General features: G+C 40.7%; 1 protein-coding gene across 1 annotated transcript in view; it reads left to right on the top strand.

Annotated features, from left to right (window-relative positions):
* tmem59l (transmembrane protein 59-like) overlaps positions 1–20,085 on the top strand; it is a 67,337-nt gene that overhangs the window by 42,494 nt on the left and 4,758 nt on the right. Inside the window, exons 5-7 of the mRNA XM_039767713.1 lie at positions 9,933–10,041; positions 11,279–11,390; positions 19,531–19,648. Coding sequence (XP_039623647.1) covers positions 9,933–10,041; positions 11,279–11,390; positions 19,531–19,648 — 339 coding nt within the window. The remainder of the gene's footprint in view (positions 1–9,932; positions 10,042–11,278; positions 11,391–19,530; positions 19,649–20,085) is intronic.

Raw genomic sequence — 20,085 nt, 5'->3', positions numbered from 1 at the left:
TAAGAACAAGCACAGTACTTAAAGCCTAATAGAAAACAATTCCCAAACTTCAGGCAGCAGCTTGTATTTAGCATAATATTAATTCCTCTCAGCTGTACCCTCTGGATTTAGACACAGTAAAAATTTAATTTAAAAAAATAATTTGTTTTCTTTCTTTGGTCTGTTGCCAGCTTATTAACTTCCTTCCTCTAAAATTGACAAGCTTTTGAAATACATCTGGAATTTATAATCACTATAATGGCAAAAGCAACTTTAGCATGTGTGTGTCGTCAGCCCCTTTTACAGGTATGGGGCAGAGTTGGGCACATACTGTATTTCTTGCAAAATTACATATTCTTTAGTAGTTTTGGTAGGTTTAACCTCTTAAGGTTTTGTGAAAAATTGTAAAAACCGATATCTCTTTACTTGCATAAAAGTTTTATTTTCTGTAGTTTTCACATGTTGGACCTAAGAAATCCCCAAATAAGCCATTCCAGGCTTTTAGCAGGATATACTGAATGGCACACCATCACAACAGCTACTCTCTGGCAGGTACAATTTACATATTACAGCTCAAGGCCATGATGGATGCTATAGATGCTTTGATTTTACAAAATGTATTCAAAGCAGCACCGTGGTTAGTAATGCTACCTCACAGATCTGGCGTCCTGGGTTCAAATCTGCTGTGTGGTTGCTGTTTGTGAAGTTTGTATATTCTCCTAGTGTTTCTGTGTGATTTTTTTTTTTTTGCTCTGCGTGCTCAGATTTTTCTCCCATATTCCAAAGATGTGTATGTTATACTAATTGGTGGTTCTAATGGAGCCCCATTTGGATTAGTGCGTGGCTGTGTGCCTGAGAGGATCTGCAATGGACTAGTGGCCTGTGCAGGACTGGCTCCTGCTTTGCTGCTGGGATAGACTTCAACCTGTCTGACCCTATATTGCATTAAGTGGATTTAGGAATATTTTGTGTTTTATTATAATGCACTTGAATAACAAAGCCCCATTCTAAAAAAATAATCAAAGCTGTGTGTGGGAGAATAAAAAGTGGAACTGGATATGAAGCAGCCATGATCTAAAGAAGGTATGTTACTTCATATCCACTTTTCTTGAAAGTTTTACAAACTTCAGTTTCCACAGTATGAACGCCATAAACATTTTGTTTTGTTGCCACATTAATGTACTGCTTATGTAGTTGGTGATAAATGTGTTATGTTCGGTTTACTAATATGTAAGCAGCTGTGTTTGTGGCTGGTGCATGGCCACACATGGATGTAAGGAGAGTGAACATTTTCTGTTTGGACTCCGTTTCTTATTTCAGATTCCATTCCATTTCCAGACATTTTTCAGATAGCTAACCTTGCATTATATCAATTAATCATGAGAAGACAAGCAAAGTGACACCTTTCATTGGCTAACTGAACAGATTACAATATGCAAGCTTTCAGGGGCAGCTTAGGCCCATTGCTGCCTCAAAAGTTTGCATATTGTAATCTGTTCGGTTTGCCAATAAAAGGTGTCATTTTTCTTGACTTCTCATTGCACGCATTATGGCTAACACGGTACAACACCCTACTACTACATCAATTGATCATAAATTCTACATTGGGGTGGACCACTTGGTTGTGGACTTGTATATACTTGCCTGTCTATGTTCTGTTGAATTATATAGGTGAAGGCATTGTGACTTTTTGTGTCTGATGGCTTAGCAGCTGCACCACACTGCTTTCTTCGTCTTGATCTGGGAAATTTCCAGGTTGTATTTTCTTGGATACTCTACCTCATATGTCCTTTGATAGTTTTCTGTTAAATTTCTAGAGGCACTTGTACATGTAATGGTTGTTCCACATGCATACAAAAACACCTCATTTTACATTCACTGAGCAAATTATTAAGAACACTATGCTAACACTGGGTAGGGCCTCCATTGTCTCTCAGAACTGCTTGAACTCTTAATGGCATAGATTTCACAAATTTCTTTGAGATTCTAGGCCATGTTGACATGATTGCGTCACACAATTTCTACAGATTTGTCAGCTGCATGTTCATGCAGTGAATCTCCTGTTCTATCCCAAAGTTGGTTTCAGATCCAGTGACTGAGAATGCCACTGAAATTATGGTCATGTTCATGAAACCATTTGGTGAGGACTTTTGCTTTGTGGCATGGTGCATTATCATACTGCAAATGACCAATAGAAGATGGGTAGATGATTGTGGCTATGAAGGGATGCACATGGTCAGCTGTAATGCTCAGATAGGCTGTGGCATTCTTGCACTGATTGATTAATATTAATGGGCCGGATGTGTACCAAGAAAATGTTTCCTACACCATTATACCACCACAACCACTAGCCCGGACTGTTGATACAAGATAGGTTAGATACATTGATTCATGTCATTGGCATCCAAATTCTGACTTTATCATCTGTGTGCCACAGAAGAAATCAAGATTGATCAGACCAGACTGCTTTTCCAGTCTTCAACTGTCCAGTATTGGTGAGCCTGTGCCCAATGTAGCCTCAGCTTTCTGTTCTTGGCTGACAGGATTCGAACTGGATGTGGTCTCCTTTTTTGCAGCCCATCTGCCTCAAGTACGTGTTGTGCATTCTGGGATTCTTTTCTGCTCACCACAGTTGTACAAAGAGGTTATCTGAGTTTTCATAGAATTTGTGTCATCTCAGACCAGTTTGACTGTTCTCCCCTGACCTCTCTCATCAACATTGCATTTCTAGTCCACAGAACTGGCACTCATTGGATGTTCTTTTGTTTTCTTGCACCATTAAGAGTACACTCTAGAGACTTGTGTGTGAGAAAATCCCAGGAGATCAACAGTTACAGAATCACCCAAACCAGCTCTCTGGCATCAACAATCATGCCAAAGTCTGAACCACTGAGATCACATTTTTTCCCTTTTCTGGAGTTTGAGGTGAACACTACCCAATATGCATGACCTGTTTCTGAATTGCACTTCTACCATGTGCCATATATATATGTGTTAGTGACCTGACAGGGGTGCTCCAGCCATCCAAACCCAATACAAGCAGACACCAGGGCACAAGGGGTGTAGCGCTTTTCCCTCGCTTCCCCACAGCGGCACAGTACAAAGCACCAAGTACAAGTAATGCAGTACTTTTCTTCTTATTTGTCTCTCTCTCTCTCTCTCTGTCTGTCTCTGTCTCTCCTTCTTCTTCACCTCCAGTTTGCTTAAGGTGGAGTACTGTTTCATTTTAGTAGTCAACATTCTGGAATGAGGAACAGACTCCTAATTTGTCTGCTATCTCCTGCATTGTCACTCTTTAGTCCTCCATTATGGCTTGCTCCATGGTGGCCAGTTTTTCTTGTGTCATCAATGTTGATTAGATCTAATTTCTAGGACTAAGCAGGGACTCCTGTTGTCACTGGGACAGTCTGGCCTGAATTCAGCAAGACACTGGAAACAGTTCTTAGAGATCTGGTCTATGGGGACTTCCTACAGATATTTTGGCCACACTTTTATTCTTTGCACCTTCCATTTCACCTCTTCTCCTCTGGAATCTGTGCATGCTAGTGAAGTAACCTTAAGACATTGTCATGGTTGTGGAACCAACTTGAGATGGATAATGAGCAATGTCATAAAGTGTGAATCATTTAAAGGTGGGCAGACTAGTGGCTTAAAGGGATGGTCAGCAACTTTGCTTAGGTGCGTTGTGATATTCTGAAGAGACACTTTTGGTATTAAAAGGCTTCATGTACTAAGAAAAATAATTCCTTTCACCACTAAAATACCACGACCAGCATGTATGGTGAACAGCAGATCCATAGATTGATATAGCTTATGCCAAATCTACATGTAACACCAGAAATCAAGAGAGTCTGACCAGGTCCCATTTTTCCCAATTCTTAGTTGTCTTGTTGTGGTGATCACATACTACTGTAGCTTCATCTTCCTGATCTTAGCCTGCAGGAGTGCGACTTGGCTTGATCTTTTACTGTTGCAGCCCATCTGCATGAAGTTTCATTGTATTTTGAGATGCTCTTTTTTGTATAAATGTTTTAAGGAGCTGTTATTTGAGTACTCTGGCCTTTCTGTTAACATCAGTTGGTCTGGCTGATCTCTCCACAGATCACCCTCATTAGCAAGGTGTTTTCGCTTGCAGAACTACCTCTCACTGGATGCTTTTTGTTTATCACACCATTGTTTTTAAACTCTAGAGATTGTAGTGTGTGATGATCCCAGGTGGGAAGCTGTTCCTCAGATCTACAGTAGGAATCATCACATTTGGCACTTCAGAATCACACAGTAGTCCCTTAAGGCTCTGTCACATTACGCAGCTCTTCCAGTGATTTTCAATCATAGCCTTCAATTACATAATCTTAACAAGTCGGAAGCAGTGGGTGGCATGCTCCCATGAAGCCGATCGCCTAATGTGACATACCCAGTGACTCACTCCAGCTAGCCCATGACTCGTTCGTTACAGTAAAATCACACAGGTTTGATTTTGCATTTAGGGGGTCGCCAACTCTGGTCCTGGAGGACCACCGTGGCTGCAGGTTTTCATTCTAACCCTTTTTTTAATTAGTGACCTGGTTTTGCTAAACCTCTTGACCACATGTGATCCCAGTGCCTACTAGAAATCTGATAGTAACTTTGAAGGACCTTTGTCACTTTATTTCAAACTCTGATCACTCACTGTCTGCATCTTGTCACTTGGACCAGCTCACCACAAGGCTGGTGTGAGTGCTTAGCTGGGTGAATAATGAAGAAAAAAAAAATTAAGATAAACCATCAAAAGTTGTAATTGATTTTAACAATATATAAGAATACAACAAGGTTTTAATATGGACCATTAACATTAATTTTATATGTTGCCATATTGACCCGGCGTGTGTGTGTTCACAGAGCAGTGGACTGGTGACCTGTCCAAGGATTGTTCCTGTCTTGCACCCAGTGCTTGTTGGGATAGGCTCCAGCTTTACTGAAACCCTGCTGTGGATAAGCAGTTTTAGATAATAGGTGGCTTGATGGATGGATGTTGTTCTTCATAGAGACCGTCAACACAGGCAGTAACTGTCATATAGTGACTCACACACACTCAGTCCATTCATGTACACATGGCCCCTGTCACTTCTACTCTTTGCTTTTCCCATTGCACTCTTGTCACGGTGACTAAGCACTTAATGCTGAAGGTGCTTCACCCTGGAGATCCTCTCTTTGAAATGAAGGTGTCACTTGAGAATGAGGAAATAGATGTAATTCTCCAGGGCTGCTTACACACACATGAATTTGCACAGTTCAGATATGAAAAATAAACTGCATTATCTGTGTGGTATCAGCCTGTGAGGACCCAGTTCATAGTTGTTAAAACCTAAACTTGCAATCCTTTTCTGTGCCTCTGCTTTGAGGTAGCCTGTACGATCAAAAATCTTAAACATAGCCTGAACTGGCTTTAGAACCCATTCATTGGGACATTTTCTTAATCTACTCAATTCAAAATTATAGGTGTGCAGGGGACGAATATCTTGGTACCACAGGGCACAAGGCAGGATTAAAGTATTGGATTGGATTGCAGGATTGTATTGTATTTACCCCATTTTTTTGGCACCCACTCCACGCCCAACCTACCTGGAAAGGGTTCCCCTACAAGGGTTTTTTTGGGAGTTTTTCCTTGGCTTCTTAGAGAGTCAAGGCTGGGGGGCTTTCGAAAGGCAGTGCCTGTTAAAACCCATTTTGACACTTGATTTTGAGCTATACAAAATTAAATTAAATTGTATTGTACAAAGCCAGCATGTCACAGTGCACTTTCACTTACTCCGTGCAGGTCCACTGGAGAGACACCGATTGAACTAAATTGTATTTCCTCAGGATGTGGGAAAGCCAGTGTACTTGTAGGAAAACTCAGAGGGAGTACATCTTTACCTAATACAAAATCAATACATAATAGTGGAAGTTTTGTTTCCCTTTTAAGATTGCTACTCTCATACCTGGAATGAGAGATCCTATCCATCCTGTCAAATGGTTGAGTTCCCCAGTAGGTGTGAATGAACAAATCTCAGTTATTTCGTAGGATGCTTAGCCATATTTGTATGTGTGGAGCAGTTGTGTGGCCTCAGGGATGCTTCTTTTATAGCAGTCCACGTGCTTTCTGAAGTCCTACCCACCCACTCGGAGTGTATTGTCAGTAATGGCTAAAAGGGTAAAATGTGGATATAGAGCAGTAGCAGCATTTCATTGTTTTCATTTTGTTTATGTAAAGCAGGAATAGGAGCTGTGGTCTGCTCCTAGCAGGACTCCAGTTTGATTGAGTATGGGAAGAAATGCTAAACCTGTCACATTAGTAATGAGGAGGAAAGCCATTTTTGAGTTTCATCTGGTAACATCATTTGCTCAGGCGGCACAGTGAAGGCATGTGGCGAGAAGGCAAGAACTGAGCGCCAGCCTGGCGAGACGGCATAAACCCAGCATCAAATTCTTCTTTAAAAACTCTAGTCAGAGATCTTGTTTTAATGAGTTCCCACGGGATGAAAGTACAAGTCTTATAACTGTTAGAAAAAAAATGTTACAAGGGAAGTCTGAAAGATCTAGAGTAAAAAAATATATATAAAGGGCACAGTAGTGTGTCCTTTTCTGCTTCCTTTATTATTGTTTTCATGATAATATTTTTTTCCCTGAGCTTCGACACGATTCGCTATGGAGAAGGGTTTGAATTTGCTTTAATTTTAATAGGAAAATTGGTTAAAACGTTCAACCTCTCTGCAAAATTTCAATTTACCGATTGACACTTTTCTCTCCGCACTATTGATGTTTTAAGCACAAAACTCTTTAATCATAATATCCAGGAAGGCTGCCATTTTATGAAATACTAGACAAATTGTTTCAGCTGGCTTTAGTAAAATGCGAATGGCAACTTCATATAAAAGATGAGCCTTTTCCCTTGACAGGCAGTTTTAAGAAATTAACATTCGTCATTTATGAAGTACATATTTAGTTTTGGTAACACTTAAGTATATCTGATGCAAAAATGCATCTTTTACTCATTTACCGTTATAAAACAAGACCTTAATGCACACTTCTTTCGTTTTTTATACGCTTGCAAAGTATCAGTAATGTGTTTGTTCATCTTTGTAATATGAAAAACCATTGTCTCCCTGGAGAGTCCTGACAGCAGCACCCATGGGAACCCTACAGGGCAGCACTGTGGAACCACAACCCCCATGCTTCCCTGCGGGCACCCAAACTGGGGCTCATCAAAAAGGGATGCTGCCACCCAGTGCACTGGGGTGACATGAGGGTGGGAGGCAGTCTCCCACTGTCCCTTATTTTATCTGGCCTCCTGCCTGGGAAAGCAGATGCTAACCATCCCAGTTGGCCAGGTAGTGGATTTCCAGCCATTGCTGCCAGAACGATAGTCCCAGTATACCATCTGCCTCAGTGCCCCTCCATGCCAGCCTCGGGCAGAGAATGCCACACCACACCTCTCTTCCTGACGATCTGATATACTGGCCTCCAGGTAAAGGACGGGGGCCCTTCCCAGTTGGGATGCCAGTTCTTCCATGATACTTGTAAAAATTGAGACGTTGTTTTAGAGGTCAAGGAATCCATTTGTTACATTTATTTTTGGAATAGATGTCTTTTTCATTTTGCTAAAAACAAATATTCTCCTGCGGCACCACCTTGTTTTTTTGTTATGGCCGTCACAATTTTGTGATCTTTGGTGTCTTTCTTTCCTGGCAGATGCTAGGTAAAGGCAACTGGAAGTGTACGGCGAGTGACATCATGGGGTCTTAGCATGGTCACTGTGCTCACAGTTGGTGTCGTGTACTTTCTGGTTTGAATCCGTCACTGGATATTCAAAGAAATCTTAGCCGTTCTATTTGTGTAATTAATTGAAAAGCTATTTGGCTTTGAACTCTCCACTATCCCTGACTGCGTTTTGGCTCCAGTTACTTTTACTAATCTCACTTTTGCCCTTTTTACTTCATTGTTTTCCTGTTACACGTCCTGGGCTTTGCTATCTGGATTCCTGACTATCTGGTTTTGAGATTACCTTGCTTTTGACCTCACTGTATCTTTTTTTTTTTTTCAATTTCTAATTAATACTGCTCCCACCCTGTGCTGTCAGTGGAGGTGTATGGTTCAGCTCTGTGATAGACTGGTGCCCAGTTCAAGGGTGGTCTCCGCTTTTCACCATTCTAAGTGGTTAAGTGATGTAAAAGACAGACAGGTGGATATTTTCTTTCCTTTTTCTTCCTCTTTCTCATTGTATTTCTAGTTTATGAAGCAGAATGCTTTATTTGCTGCCAGGTCTTATTTATAAATGTCATCATTTCTTTCCAATTTGGACTCGCTCTTGCATGTGACGATCATTATGGTGAATCTCACATAGTTGTTTTGGCTGTCAGGTAGTAAGAGGTGCCACACAACCACAGAGCTGCTTTTCCCAATCCATGGAGCACCATAGCTCTGTATCTGCTTTTCTAGTATTGATAATCGTTGTGTAGGTTTATACTGTGTAAAAGCTCTACTGGGAGCTTAACTTTTGTAGGAGATATTGTGGATATCACCATAAACCACTGTAAAATGGCACTGACTTGTTAGTGATGTTCATGTGGTACAACGAGCTTTCCTCCCCCACTCTTGAGTTGATGGCGTTTATCTCCATTCTTTTCACAAGAGCAGTGATGTCCCATGACCGCTATCAGACTATCATGCGGCATTTGCGCTTTGACAACAAAGACACCCGTGCAGAACGTGTGAGAAACAACAGGTTTACTGCGATTTTGGACATCTGGCAACTTTTTGTTGAAAACTATGTTTTGAATTACAACCCAAGGGTAAAGACTTACCGAGTCTGTGGTCATAAAGCTTATGGAGCTGTTTTTGGACAAAGGCAGTAATAACCGACAGCTTCTTCACAGTGCTTTCGTTAGCTAATAGACTGCTGCACTGCATCGTCACTCTGCTTGGCGCTGATGGAGAGGTGCGAAGGAATTTAAAGTGGCCCAGGATTACAAGTTTTTTCGTAGGCTTCAGGGATTCTAGTGTTAGATGATTTAATCAAGTCTGCAGTATGGGAGGCATTTTGACCAACATCAGGTACAAGGCTGGAGTCAGTCTATTGCAGGGCACAACACCTGTATGCTCACTCATACATGAGCAATCTTTGTCAACAGTGAATACACACTCTGTAATGTTCTGCAATTCACAATGAGCCCTATTGCATTGGAAATAGTTTTACATGAATGCGCACCCTCATGCATTCTCACAGACACCTGATCTAGTTCAGAGTTACTGAGGACTGGAAAACATGCAGATGCTGGTTATTAGAGGTTGGCAGATATACCCAACATTGTTTTTCTGCAAAAAAAAACTTTTGATTGTTTTACTTTATACACAGTATATGACCCCAACTATGAAAACATTATATGACAGAACATTCTCAAACCCGCTTAATCTAATTCAAATTTGAGTGCCAAAGCTTAGCCCAGCAGCACTTGGTGCCATACAGGAATCAGACCAGAAGAGGTACCAGTCTAACGTAAGACATGCATGCCTACTCACACTGGGCCCCCATTAGAAATGCCAGTTAAACTAAAAACTGAAAATCAAATTCTGATTGAAGGCCAGTTAGTTCCATGACAGTTGTCTGTTTTACCATTTAGTATGGTCACCAGCACATTTTTTTAACTTGTCATGCAGGGAGCTGGATCCATACTGGTCAGATGACAGCAGGTGTAATGTAAGAACCATTCCTAGATGGGGTGTCACAACATTACAGGGCACATTCATGCACTTCAGGCTTACTTAGATTTACATCTCAATCTGAAATCTGTATCTTTGTGATGTGGTAAGAAAAGTCTTGGACACAGGAAAACCATGCCAACCTCCACAGGATGTGTCTTAATATTTCTGCCATTGAGGTCCAGGTTTCTGTGTTCAGCAGTTCTCTCCTGACTTTTTTTTTTTTGCCATTGTAGAGTGAACCAGAAATGGCATTTGCTGCTCCAGAGGTTCAGGCTCCACGGTCTGATGTAGCAGAAAAGGACTGGCCTCCAGCAGACGTCAGCACACTGAATCCTCAGACCAGTAAGCACTTGCTTTCTGTGTGTTATTGCACAGTTAAACTTTTTTAATGCATTTGTATTTATCAGTTGCTACTGGAGAAGACCCAAAAAAAACCTAAGGCAACTAGATGGGTAAGGAAGTAGAGCAAAGCAGTTGTACATGGAGTGTAACTTCTCTTTTATGAAGGCCTTCTCCAAGATGGCACCACTTATAGTGATTTTCCACTGTGTCGATACATCAGCCTGAGTGGAGCCATCGTTAAGATGGGAAAAGTGAGGTGCAATATAGGGATGAAACACAAATTTTTATTTTGTCTGTTCTAGTCTTTGTGTGGTGTTTTGGATTACAGTTCCTTCGTTGTACTTCAGCCCCTTACCCCTTCACTTAGTAATACAACATTCTTGGACCCAGTTAATCCAGTTCAAGGGCTTCGGGGGACTGTAGCTGGTCCAGTGCTGTGTCCTGACTTATGATAGGATGAGATGCCAGGTCATCACAGCCACCATTCACACTCATACCGGGACAGTTTAGAACACTTGTGGAAAATCTATTGCCCTTGACGACCCATGTGAGATGTTCTTAACAAGATGATACTACATCTAGCTGATTTAAGTGTCATAATGCTTCATTCAGTTTGAAAATGGAAATTTCTGAGTTCCAAGTAGAACGTTTGTACTGGTATGTCCCCACAAGTTGTATTTCCATCTTAAAAGTTAGTAGAGCCACACCTAACCCCAACCTCAAAATCCAAGATGGCTGCACTGCACATCAACAGAAGTGAAAGCTTTAGTTTTATACTGTCTATCAGTACTTCTGTCTATTTGTGTCTCATTAAATCAGTCATATACCCAGTTCTGTCCAACTTCCATCTGTTGCTATAGTGTTTGAACGCTCAAAATACTGCATAATGCAATGTTTAGTAGTTGTCTGTATTCCAAAAGAGCAAGCACTACAAATATTTCCTAGAGCTCAGAGATATGTGTCTTGTCTAAAATGAGAGTGGAAGTTCCACCATGTACCTTACTTCATCCATTTAACGAATAATCTGGGAGGCTGCCTCTGGCTGCCCTTGTTTCCATGGTTACTAGGGAACAAACAGTCTAGGTAGATTTTCGGTTTTAGTGCCATGACATGCAGTGCAGGGGTGTTGATGCATGTCAAAATGTGCTGCGAGCGTATTTGTGCTGCAGCTGGTAAATTTTGTGAATCAGACAACTCGCCTACCGATTCCTTCTAACAAATCCCATCTTTGTTGCAGGACAGCAAGAGAAGCCTGATAAGGATTCCCGGATCGTTGGAAAGCTGAAACACATGCTGCAGCATTCTGATGATGCACAGTTCAAACATGACTTCCTGGGATGCATGTCCAGGTAAGGAGAAAAGTCTCTAAAGCTGCCTTTCATATTAATACTCCAATTGGAATAATAACCGGATTTTTTATTATATTAATATTAAAGTCTTAGTTGGAAAAAGCACTGCGTACATTTTTAAAGTGCATTAAGCCAGAGGAATACTTGCAAAACTATCTTCACAAATGTTATGATAAAAAAAATACCTGACTGTTGTCACATTTCCAAACAGAAGCATTTGTGTTGGGTAGCTCTGCGTATCGCATCTTCTCCTCCATACTGCTTTTAATGCCATCCACTCTGTTCAGCCCAGATTGCTAAGTGGATTGTTGTTTTGTTCAATGATGTTCAAGATTAAACTGTTGGCTGGTACAATAAAGTGCCTTCACTGTCAACAAATTTTAAAAAGATCGGTGTGGCCCGACATTTTTCCAGTAAACACTGCCATTCTAGTCTTTTTGAGTGTTGCCACAGATCTGGCTGTTTCCATTTGTTGCTTTACTTACAAATGCCATCAAGACACATAGAGTTCTTTGATGGAACTAAATTATGACATCTGTGTTTTTATTTCCCAGTTGATTTCCATATTTTGGACATAACCCTGAACACATTGTGACCACTTTGGGTAATGCTATATGAGTCTGACTATATGTGAGTTTTTGGACAAAACATAGTCTGGGTAAAACGTGGCACCATTATTTACTTGTTATATACTAGAAACCTATTGATGTTGAGCAAAATTACTCTGATAGAATTTACTTTGAAGAGACACTTATTTTGATTTCCTTATACATTTGCAACATAATAGAAGAAAGATAACAAATCCCTGTTCCAATTCGATATGATTCTTCAATTTCCTTCCATCTGTTCAAAAATATTCCATAGATGGGCCTGATAAACTCACAATTTTATGTATGAATTAAAAGTTACATTTTTTAATAGTGTAGAGCACAGAATGGTGGCACAGATCCAGTTTTCTACGTCCCAGTAGATGTTTGTGTGGGGTTTATACAGTATGTATATGTTGTGGCAAGCGGCTGGGGGTGGCACCCAGCTGGGATGCCTGTAAGGACCGGAGGAGGGATTGCGCCTCCTCCAGACCTCAAGCGGGCGACTTCCCTGGTGGCTTTGGGGACCACGGGAACAGAGTATAGAATCCCAACCCTACAGGTGCCCGTGGTCACCGCCAGGGGGCACCCCAATGCCTGGAGAGCCCTGGTCCTCAGCACTTCTGCCACACCCGGAAGTGCTGGGTGGAAGATGACCAGGGACACCCAGAGTGCTTCAGGGTGCGCAGCCAGTACTTCCGCCACACTGGGTAGTGCCGGCGGAAGCTAATCGGGAGGCTCCTGGTGCACATCCGTGTGTGTATAAAAGGGGTCGCCTCCCTCCATTCGTTGGCTGGAGTCAGGAGGAAGAGAGACAGAGCTTGGGAAGAGAGGAATGGAGGCGGACCTGAGGAAGGCAGTGTATTGGAAGGCCTGGACTTTGGGGAAGTACTGGGGTTGTGTGTGTGCACTTTATTGTTGTAAATATGTATAATAAACGTGTGTTGGGAGAACCATCGCTGTTCGCCTGTCTGTGTCCGGGCCGAGCTCCACAATGTGCACTCCCTATTTATATAAGGAGTTTGCTCCGGCCCATCAGATTTACCTCTCATATCTCCAATGACATGCTTAATATTTTGATTGGCGAGTTGACTGCATGTGTGTGCATTGGCCCTGTGATGGACTCCTTTCCTGTCCTGTTTGGGTGAGCTGCTGCACTTCACGACCCGCAGCTGGATTTAAAAGGTTTGAGAGAGTTGTACTCTCTTGTGTATTAGTTGTCGTACACGTACAGATATATGCAGATATTGAAATTGAGATTGGAAATGCAATAGAAAAGAACTGATAGGTGGCACAAAGATTAAATATTTAGTTCAATTCTGGGGCATAGTCCAATCAGTGGGGAATATGCATTGTCTTTGTATCTTCACAATGACTTCCTCTGCGTATGCTGGATTACTCCCACATCCAAGACCTAGCAGGACAATTTCTAAATTAGACATGTTTGGACATAAATGTGTCCTGTGGTAAACTGGTATCCTGTATCAATTTAACTTTTGCCCTGCATCAGTTGGGATGAGCTCTAGCTATTTTTTTAAATGAGTTTGAAAAATAGTTTGATAATTCTGTTATTACATGGCAACATGCAGACAAGCTTTCATGATATTTAAATATATGTACAGGGAAGTGCAGAGAGAAATGTCGATATAAGACGGAGGCGTTTTCATGATAAGGTATTTCATAAGGAAAAGCAAAAGTATTATTAAAGACGCCAACCATCCTGCACTGCAGCCTCTTTTTTCCCTTCTCTGTTTTTACAAGTGGCCCTTTACCATTAGGACCACTACAATGAGATTAAGGGGCAGCTTTTACATTCAAGTTATACTCAGGTTGATAGCTACTCTCGCTTCCAAGCTCATGAGTTTTTCTTATTTATATGGTCTCTCTGTTTTAATAAATGTAAGGTCCTATATTCATTGTCTTTGTTTTGACATCCAAGTAAGAAGTTCATTGCACTTGAGCTTACAAAAAGCATTAATCCTAAGCACTAAATAGAAAATCAATCATAAATCATTCAGGTCATAGCCCTGAGGATACAAATCATCCATTCTGGTCTCGAAAGAGGTGATCGCAGTGTAATGCACTGTACAGCCCTCAGCAGTGAATGGCTGCAGCAGGTTATGTAGGGTTACATTAGTTTGTGGGTAGCTAATGTTGACACTCAAAACACACCTGTTTTACATCCATCCATTAATGTTCAAATCTGTTTAATCAATATGGGCTTTGGTTGGGAGCAGAGTCTATTCTGGTAATGTAGGATGCAAGGTGAGCCAATACTGCATGGGGTGTCACTTCAAACCCACACTCGCACTCACTCACTTGCACCAAACTGGTTAGCCAAACGTAAAACCAGAATGCCCGGGAAAAACTCACACAGTCCAAAGGCATTTGGGGACACTTTGTGTCATTCTGTATGACTATTGTGATATACCTGGACAAATGACACGTAAGACTAACATGTCGTATTCATTCTCATATTCTAAATTAGCAAAAATGCAGATTTGTCATGTGGAAAAAAGTCTACCCTTAAATTTATTACCACTTCGTATCCATAAAATTAGAATTATGTGTTCCTGATTAGGTGCCAATCATTAGAACCTCCTTAGGGAGTATGAAGGTGGACACCGTCTTATTTAAACCACAGATGCCTAAAGTCTGGTGTTCTCCTTGTAATTAATGCATAGGATGTCATCATGCCAAGGTCAAAAATGGTCTCTAAGGGCCTCAGAAAGAAGTTTGTGGATACCTTTCAGTCTGGCAAGGGATTTACAGAGATCTCCAAGTTAAAGTTAAATCATCTACAAGTGCTGTTGATTTCAAACGACTGCTAATTTGTCCAAGTCTGGCCAGCCTTGGAAATTCAGCCTAAGAGCTGACCATTTGACTCAAAAAAACAGTTTTCATGAACACCAACATTTTATTGTGGGATCTGCAGGTAACAGTTGCAAATGTTGGTGTCAAAGTGAATGTATATGCCAACATAGGAGACTGCAGAAATTTGACCTGCATATGAGGTGTGCAAGGATAAAGCCACTGCCTAGATGTTTAATGGCAAATGCAGTCTTGCTCTAATGTTCTTTTCAGACAGCAAAGACCAGGCCTTTAGGAACAATATGTGTTGGACAGATGAATTAAACATAGTTGCTTGACCACAGTAACAGTTGATATATTTGGCTCAAACTGAAGACCGCGTTTCAGGAGAAGAACCTCATCCCTACAGTGAAGAAGGGTGGTGGAAATGCTCTGGTTTGGGGTTGCTTTGCTGACTTCGGCCTGGGCAGAGTCACCTAGGAATACTGCATCATGTCAAAGTGTGCTTGAGGCAAATGCGAGGCCGTCATTCTGAATGTTGAAATTGAACAGGAAATGGACTTTCAATATTGTAATGATCTGAAGCACACCAAGAAATGCTGCAAAAAGAAGAAAGTGGAGTGTTATAGACAGGCCTAATCCAGGCTTTGATTTGAATCCCATTGAAATGTTATGGAAGGATTTGAAATGGGCATTACATCCAAGAAAACTCACAAATATCTTTCAACTGAAGGAATTTTGCTTGGAGGAGAGGTCAAAAATTTCTCTTAGTCAGATCCTGGATGGCAGTTATGCAGAATGCCTAGAAGAAGTAATTTCTGCCAAAGGAGGCAATACCAGCTTTTTGAAGCCAAGAGTGGACTTTCCTTTTTCCCTGTAGTCAATTACATTTGTTGAAGAAATTTTTGAAAATTATTAAGAACTTAAATTTTCCTTGTGTTTTTATTCAAGCATATTGCCTTTATCTTTACTCACTGCTTGAAGATCTGCTGTTTGCCTGGTCAAATATTTAAAAAAAGTAAAAAATGTCCATGGGGTGTACTTTTTTTACATTATTATTCATGGAACACAGCAGTGACTCTGTGAACATGCAGGGTACGTGAACATTCCCAAACTGTAACCAGTTGACAGTCTTTCTAATGACACAATATCTGTGATTGACAGTCACTTGTCTTAAATAGAATAAAGGACATACAGTATTTACAGTATTACTTAATAAGACTTTTTTTACATCTTCGTGGACAGTTTCCTGCTGTTCCTTAACTGTTCCTATTCACTCTGGTTTAATGCCCAGAAATCCTGAAACATTTTAGCATGCCAAAACGCCAGCACAGCTGTACGATCAGTTGATTTGGTTGTGAATGAATATGTCATAATTTATTGAGCTATGGGCAGATAGTCAGTGCACTAGGTAGGGATTTTTTACATTGTGTAATTTGCATTCTTTCAAGCTCAGTTAGGCTTTTATGTTAATAACTTTTATCGATCAAGTTATTTAACTGTCCTTCTCAAAGACACACCCTGTGAGCTTGTAAAAATGCTCATTCTTTTACAGTTTCAGGACATATTTTGTTATTAAAAGATCAAAGTGTAATATTGAAATTTCGCCTGAGGGATCTACATGCAGGTCATGTCTTGGGCCAGCTTGGGCTGAGTAATAAAAATCATCCTGTAGCATTCACAAAGTATGATTCACATGTTCAGCCTGTGAGCCCGGTGTGGTTTAATTTATTATTTTTAATAGAAAAGCTTGGCATTCTCTTACCAAACTAAGAGTGAAGCTTATTCTTCCTCATGGGATATAGTGCCTTATTGGTGAAGCAGTGAATATATTTCACCTGATTTCCATATTGCAACATCATTCAGTCTTCATTAAAAGATGCTTACCTTCATGGCCCTGGGCTACGCAGGACAATGGTCAATTTGTGATAAAGACTATCAAGTCACGGACTGGTTTCCAGAATGTGACCGGCAACTCAACATAAGCAGTGGCTTCCTTAGTCATCACATTTCAGCGCAGTCATCCTCAGTGGGATGAGATGGAGTGAGCTGTCTGGAGTAAAGGTCCAGGTTCAAATACTCAGTAATGACCCTGAGACACATTAGGGTCTACGCGTGACAGTATTCGGTATTTTCAATATCTTGTGTCCATGGGCTGACGAATGGCAAAGAGGCATTCATACCTGGTCAGCAGGCATAATAAATAATATGTATTCATTTAATGGTTATGTACTCTTATGCATTTTTTTTTAATATTTACACTACATATTTACACATATGAGCATAGATTTAGCATATTTATGCACATGTGTAAAAGTATTTGCTCTATGAGGTGCAGAACACAACCCTTGTGAAATGTAAGCACCCAGAAACAAATAAGACTTGAGCTTTAAAGCTCAGGCACAAACTCTTTCATATAGCCAAGAATTTGTTTGAATTTTTTTGGTAATAGAGAAGGAAAAGCCTGGTTTAACATCTGAATGCCCTGCTGTTGGAGGTGATCAAGGCATCCGCCTTTTAGACATTTGCACTAAGCCAGTCTGCATGGACACAGCTGAAGAGTCAACACCCCAGATACAGACAAACTTTCTATTTCTGTTGTACCACTAACTCTTCTTTCATGATGTTGATGGTGTTGCCTTCATGGCTGTTTGTTTCAAGATGTTAGATCAGCATTTAAAATCTGTAATGTCTGGCTTCTTTGAGATGGCTGAAGTTGTGTTTTTTGACTAATATTTGATCACAAGATAAAAGGGAGCCTGTGACCCCTTCAGAATACTTAATCAAGTGGCCGCTCTGACGTGTATGATTTAGGCCATGTCTGATTGCACGAAATATGAGAGAGTATTTTTTTTTTATTGGATAGGCTGTAGTCATTCCCCCAACTCAGTCCACATTACAGTCCACAATACATTTATTATGTGGAAAAAGCTACTTATTAAAAAAAAAAAAGCAAAACGCTTGTTGGGCCATCATTATGTTTCAAATGACATATTGTTTAGTCCTTAGCTGCACGGTGTTTCACTTGTGTGGAACGAGTCACATACATTGGTGCTTTAAAGTTTGTGAACCCTTTAGAATTTTCTATATTTCTGCATATATATGACCTAAAACATCATCAGATTTTCACCCAAGTCCTAAAAGTAGATAAAGAGAAACCAATTAAACAAATGAGACAAAACTATTATACTTGGTCATTTATTTATTAAGGAAAATGATTGAATATTACTTATTTGTGACCTTTGCTTTCGGTATCTGGTGTGACCCCCCTTTGCAGCAATAACTGCAACTAAACGTTTCCGGTAACTTTTGCTCATTCCTGCACACCAGCTTGGAGAAATTTTAGCCCATTCCTCCATACAGAACTGCTTCTACTCTGGGATGTTGGTGGGTTTCCTCACATGAACTGCTCGCTTCAGGTCCTTCCACAACATTTCGATTGGATTAAGGTCAAGACTTTGACTTGGCCATTCCAAGACATTAACTTTATTCTTCTTTAACCATTCTTTGGTAGAACGACTTGTGTGCTTACGGTCGTTGTCTTGCTGCATGACCCACCTTCTCTTGAGATTCAGTTCATGGACAGATGTCCTGACATTTTCCTTTAGAATTCTCTGATATAATTCAGAATTCATTGTTCCATCAATGAAGGCAAGCTGTCCTGGCCCAGATGCAGTATAACAGGCCCAAACAATGATACTACCACCACCATGTTTCACAGATGGGATAAGGTTCTTATGCTGGAATGCAGTGTTTTTCTTTCTCCAATCATAACGCTTTTCATTTAAACCATAAAGTTCTATTTTGGTCTCATCCGTCCACAAATCATTCTTCCAATAGCCTTCTGGTTTGTCCACGTGATCTTTAGCAAACTACAGATGAGCAGCAATGTCTTTTTTTTGGAGAGCAGTGGCTTTCTCCTTGCAACCCTGCACACCATTGTTGTTCAGTGTTCGCCTGATGGTGGACTCATGACCATGAACGTTAGCCAATGTGAGAGAGGCCTTCAGTTGCTTAGAAGTTACCCTGGGGTCCTTTGTGACCTCGCCGACTATTACACGCCTTGCTCTTGGAGTGATCTTTGTTGGTTGACCACTCCTGGGGAGGGTAACAAAACAATGGTCTTGAATTTCCTCCATTTGTACACAGTCTGTCTGACTGTGGATTTGTGGAGTCCAAACTCTTTAGAGATGGTTTTGTAACCTTTTCCAGCCTGATGAGCATCAACAACTCTTTTTATGAGGTCCTCAGAAATCTCCTTTGTTCACGCCATGATACACTTCCACAAACACGTGTTGTGAAGAGCAGACTTTGACAGATCCTGTTCTTTAAATAACACAAGGTGCCCACTCACACCTGATTGGCATCCCATTGATTGAAAACACCTGACTCGAATTTCACCTTTAAACTGCCACTCACAAATATGTAATATTTGATCATTATAATATTTTTGTCTCATTTGTTTAACTGGTTTCTCTTTATCTACATTTAGGACTTGAGTGAAAATCTGATGATGTTTAAGGTCATATTTATGCAGAAATATAGAAAATTCTAAAGGGTTCACAAACCTTCAAGCACAACTGTATTTATTCGCCAAGTGGGACTCCTGCATCTTAATCTGAATTGTAGGCTGCTTGCTTTCTCCTTTTGGAAGTTTCCACTTGGCTGTTACTCTTTTGTCTTTCATATGGTACCAGTTGCTCTAATCCAATCTATTTTTTTTGTTTCTTTTCCCACCCCAGAAGGTCTGGACTGCCCCGCTGGATCTTGGCAGCCTGCCTTTTCCTTTCTATCATTGTCATGCTGTGGCTGAGCTGCGCCAGTCTGGTGACTGCGCCCGACCAGCACATCAAGACTCAGGTAAGACAAAGTTTTTGGTGCCTGTTGTGATGAAGGTAACCGCCTTCTTGATGATCTCCAGTGACCTAGCTGAGCTTTTTGATCTTGGTCACCTAATCATTTTGTGTTTTATATTTATAATTAATTTACAACACTTTTTAGAGATGTGTTTTCTCTTTGACAGTAAAGAGTACTTTTTTGTTGATCAGTGCCAATAAAGCCAGATTAAATCTGTTGTGATTCAGTTTTGTACAGCAATAGCATTTGAAAACTTCCAAGGGAGTGAATACTTTTTTTGGGCACTCTATGTATATGAAGGTGGGGTATACTTTTAATTTTGTTTCATTTTGTACTCGGCACCAATCCCATCAAATTCACTGACAAGTTTAGGCAATGGAAGATACCAATAGGCATTTTAATTGGAGATTTATGAGAAATGTTGTTGCAATTAGTCCTCT

The sequence above is a fragment of the Polypterus senegalus genome, chromosome 10 (genome assembly GCF_016835505.1).
Source record: "Polypterus senegalus isolate Bchr_013 chromosome 10, ASM1683550v1, whole genome shotgun sequence".
Lineage (NCBI taxonomy): Eukaryota > Metazoa > Chordata > Cladistia > Polypteriformes > Polypteridae > Polypterus > Polypterus senegalus.
The sequence above is the reverse complement of the archived record's forward strand: the minus strand, read 5'-3'. Positions and strand labels throughout refer to the sequence as shown.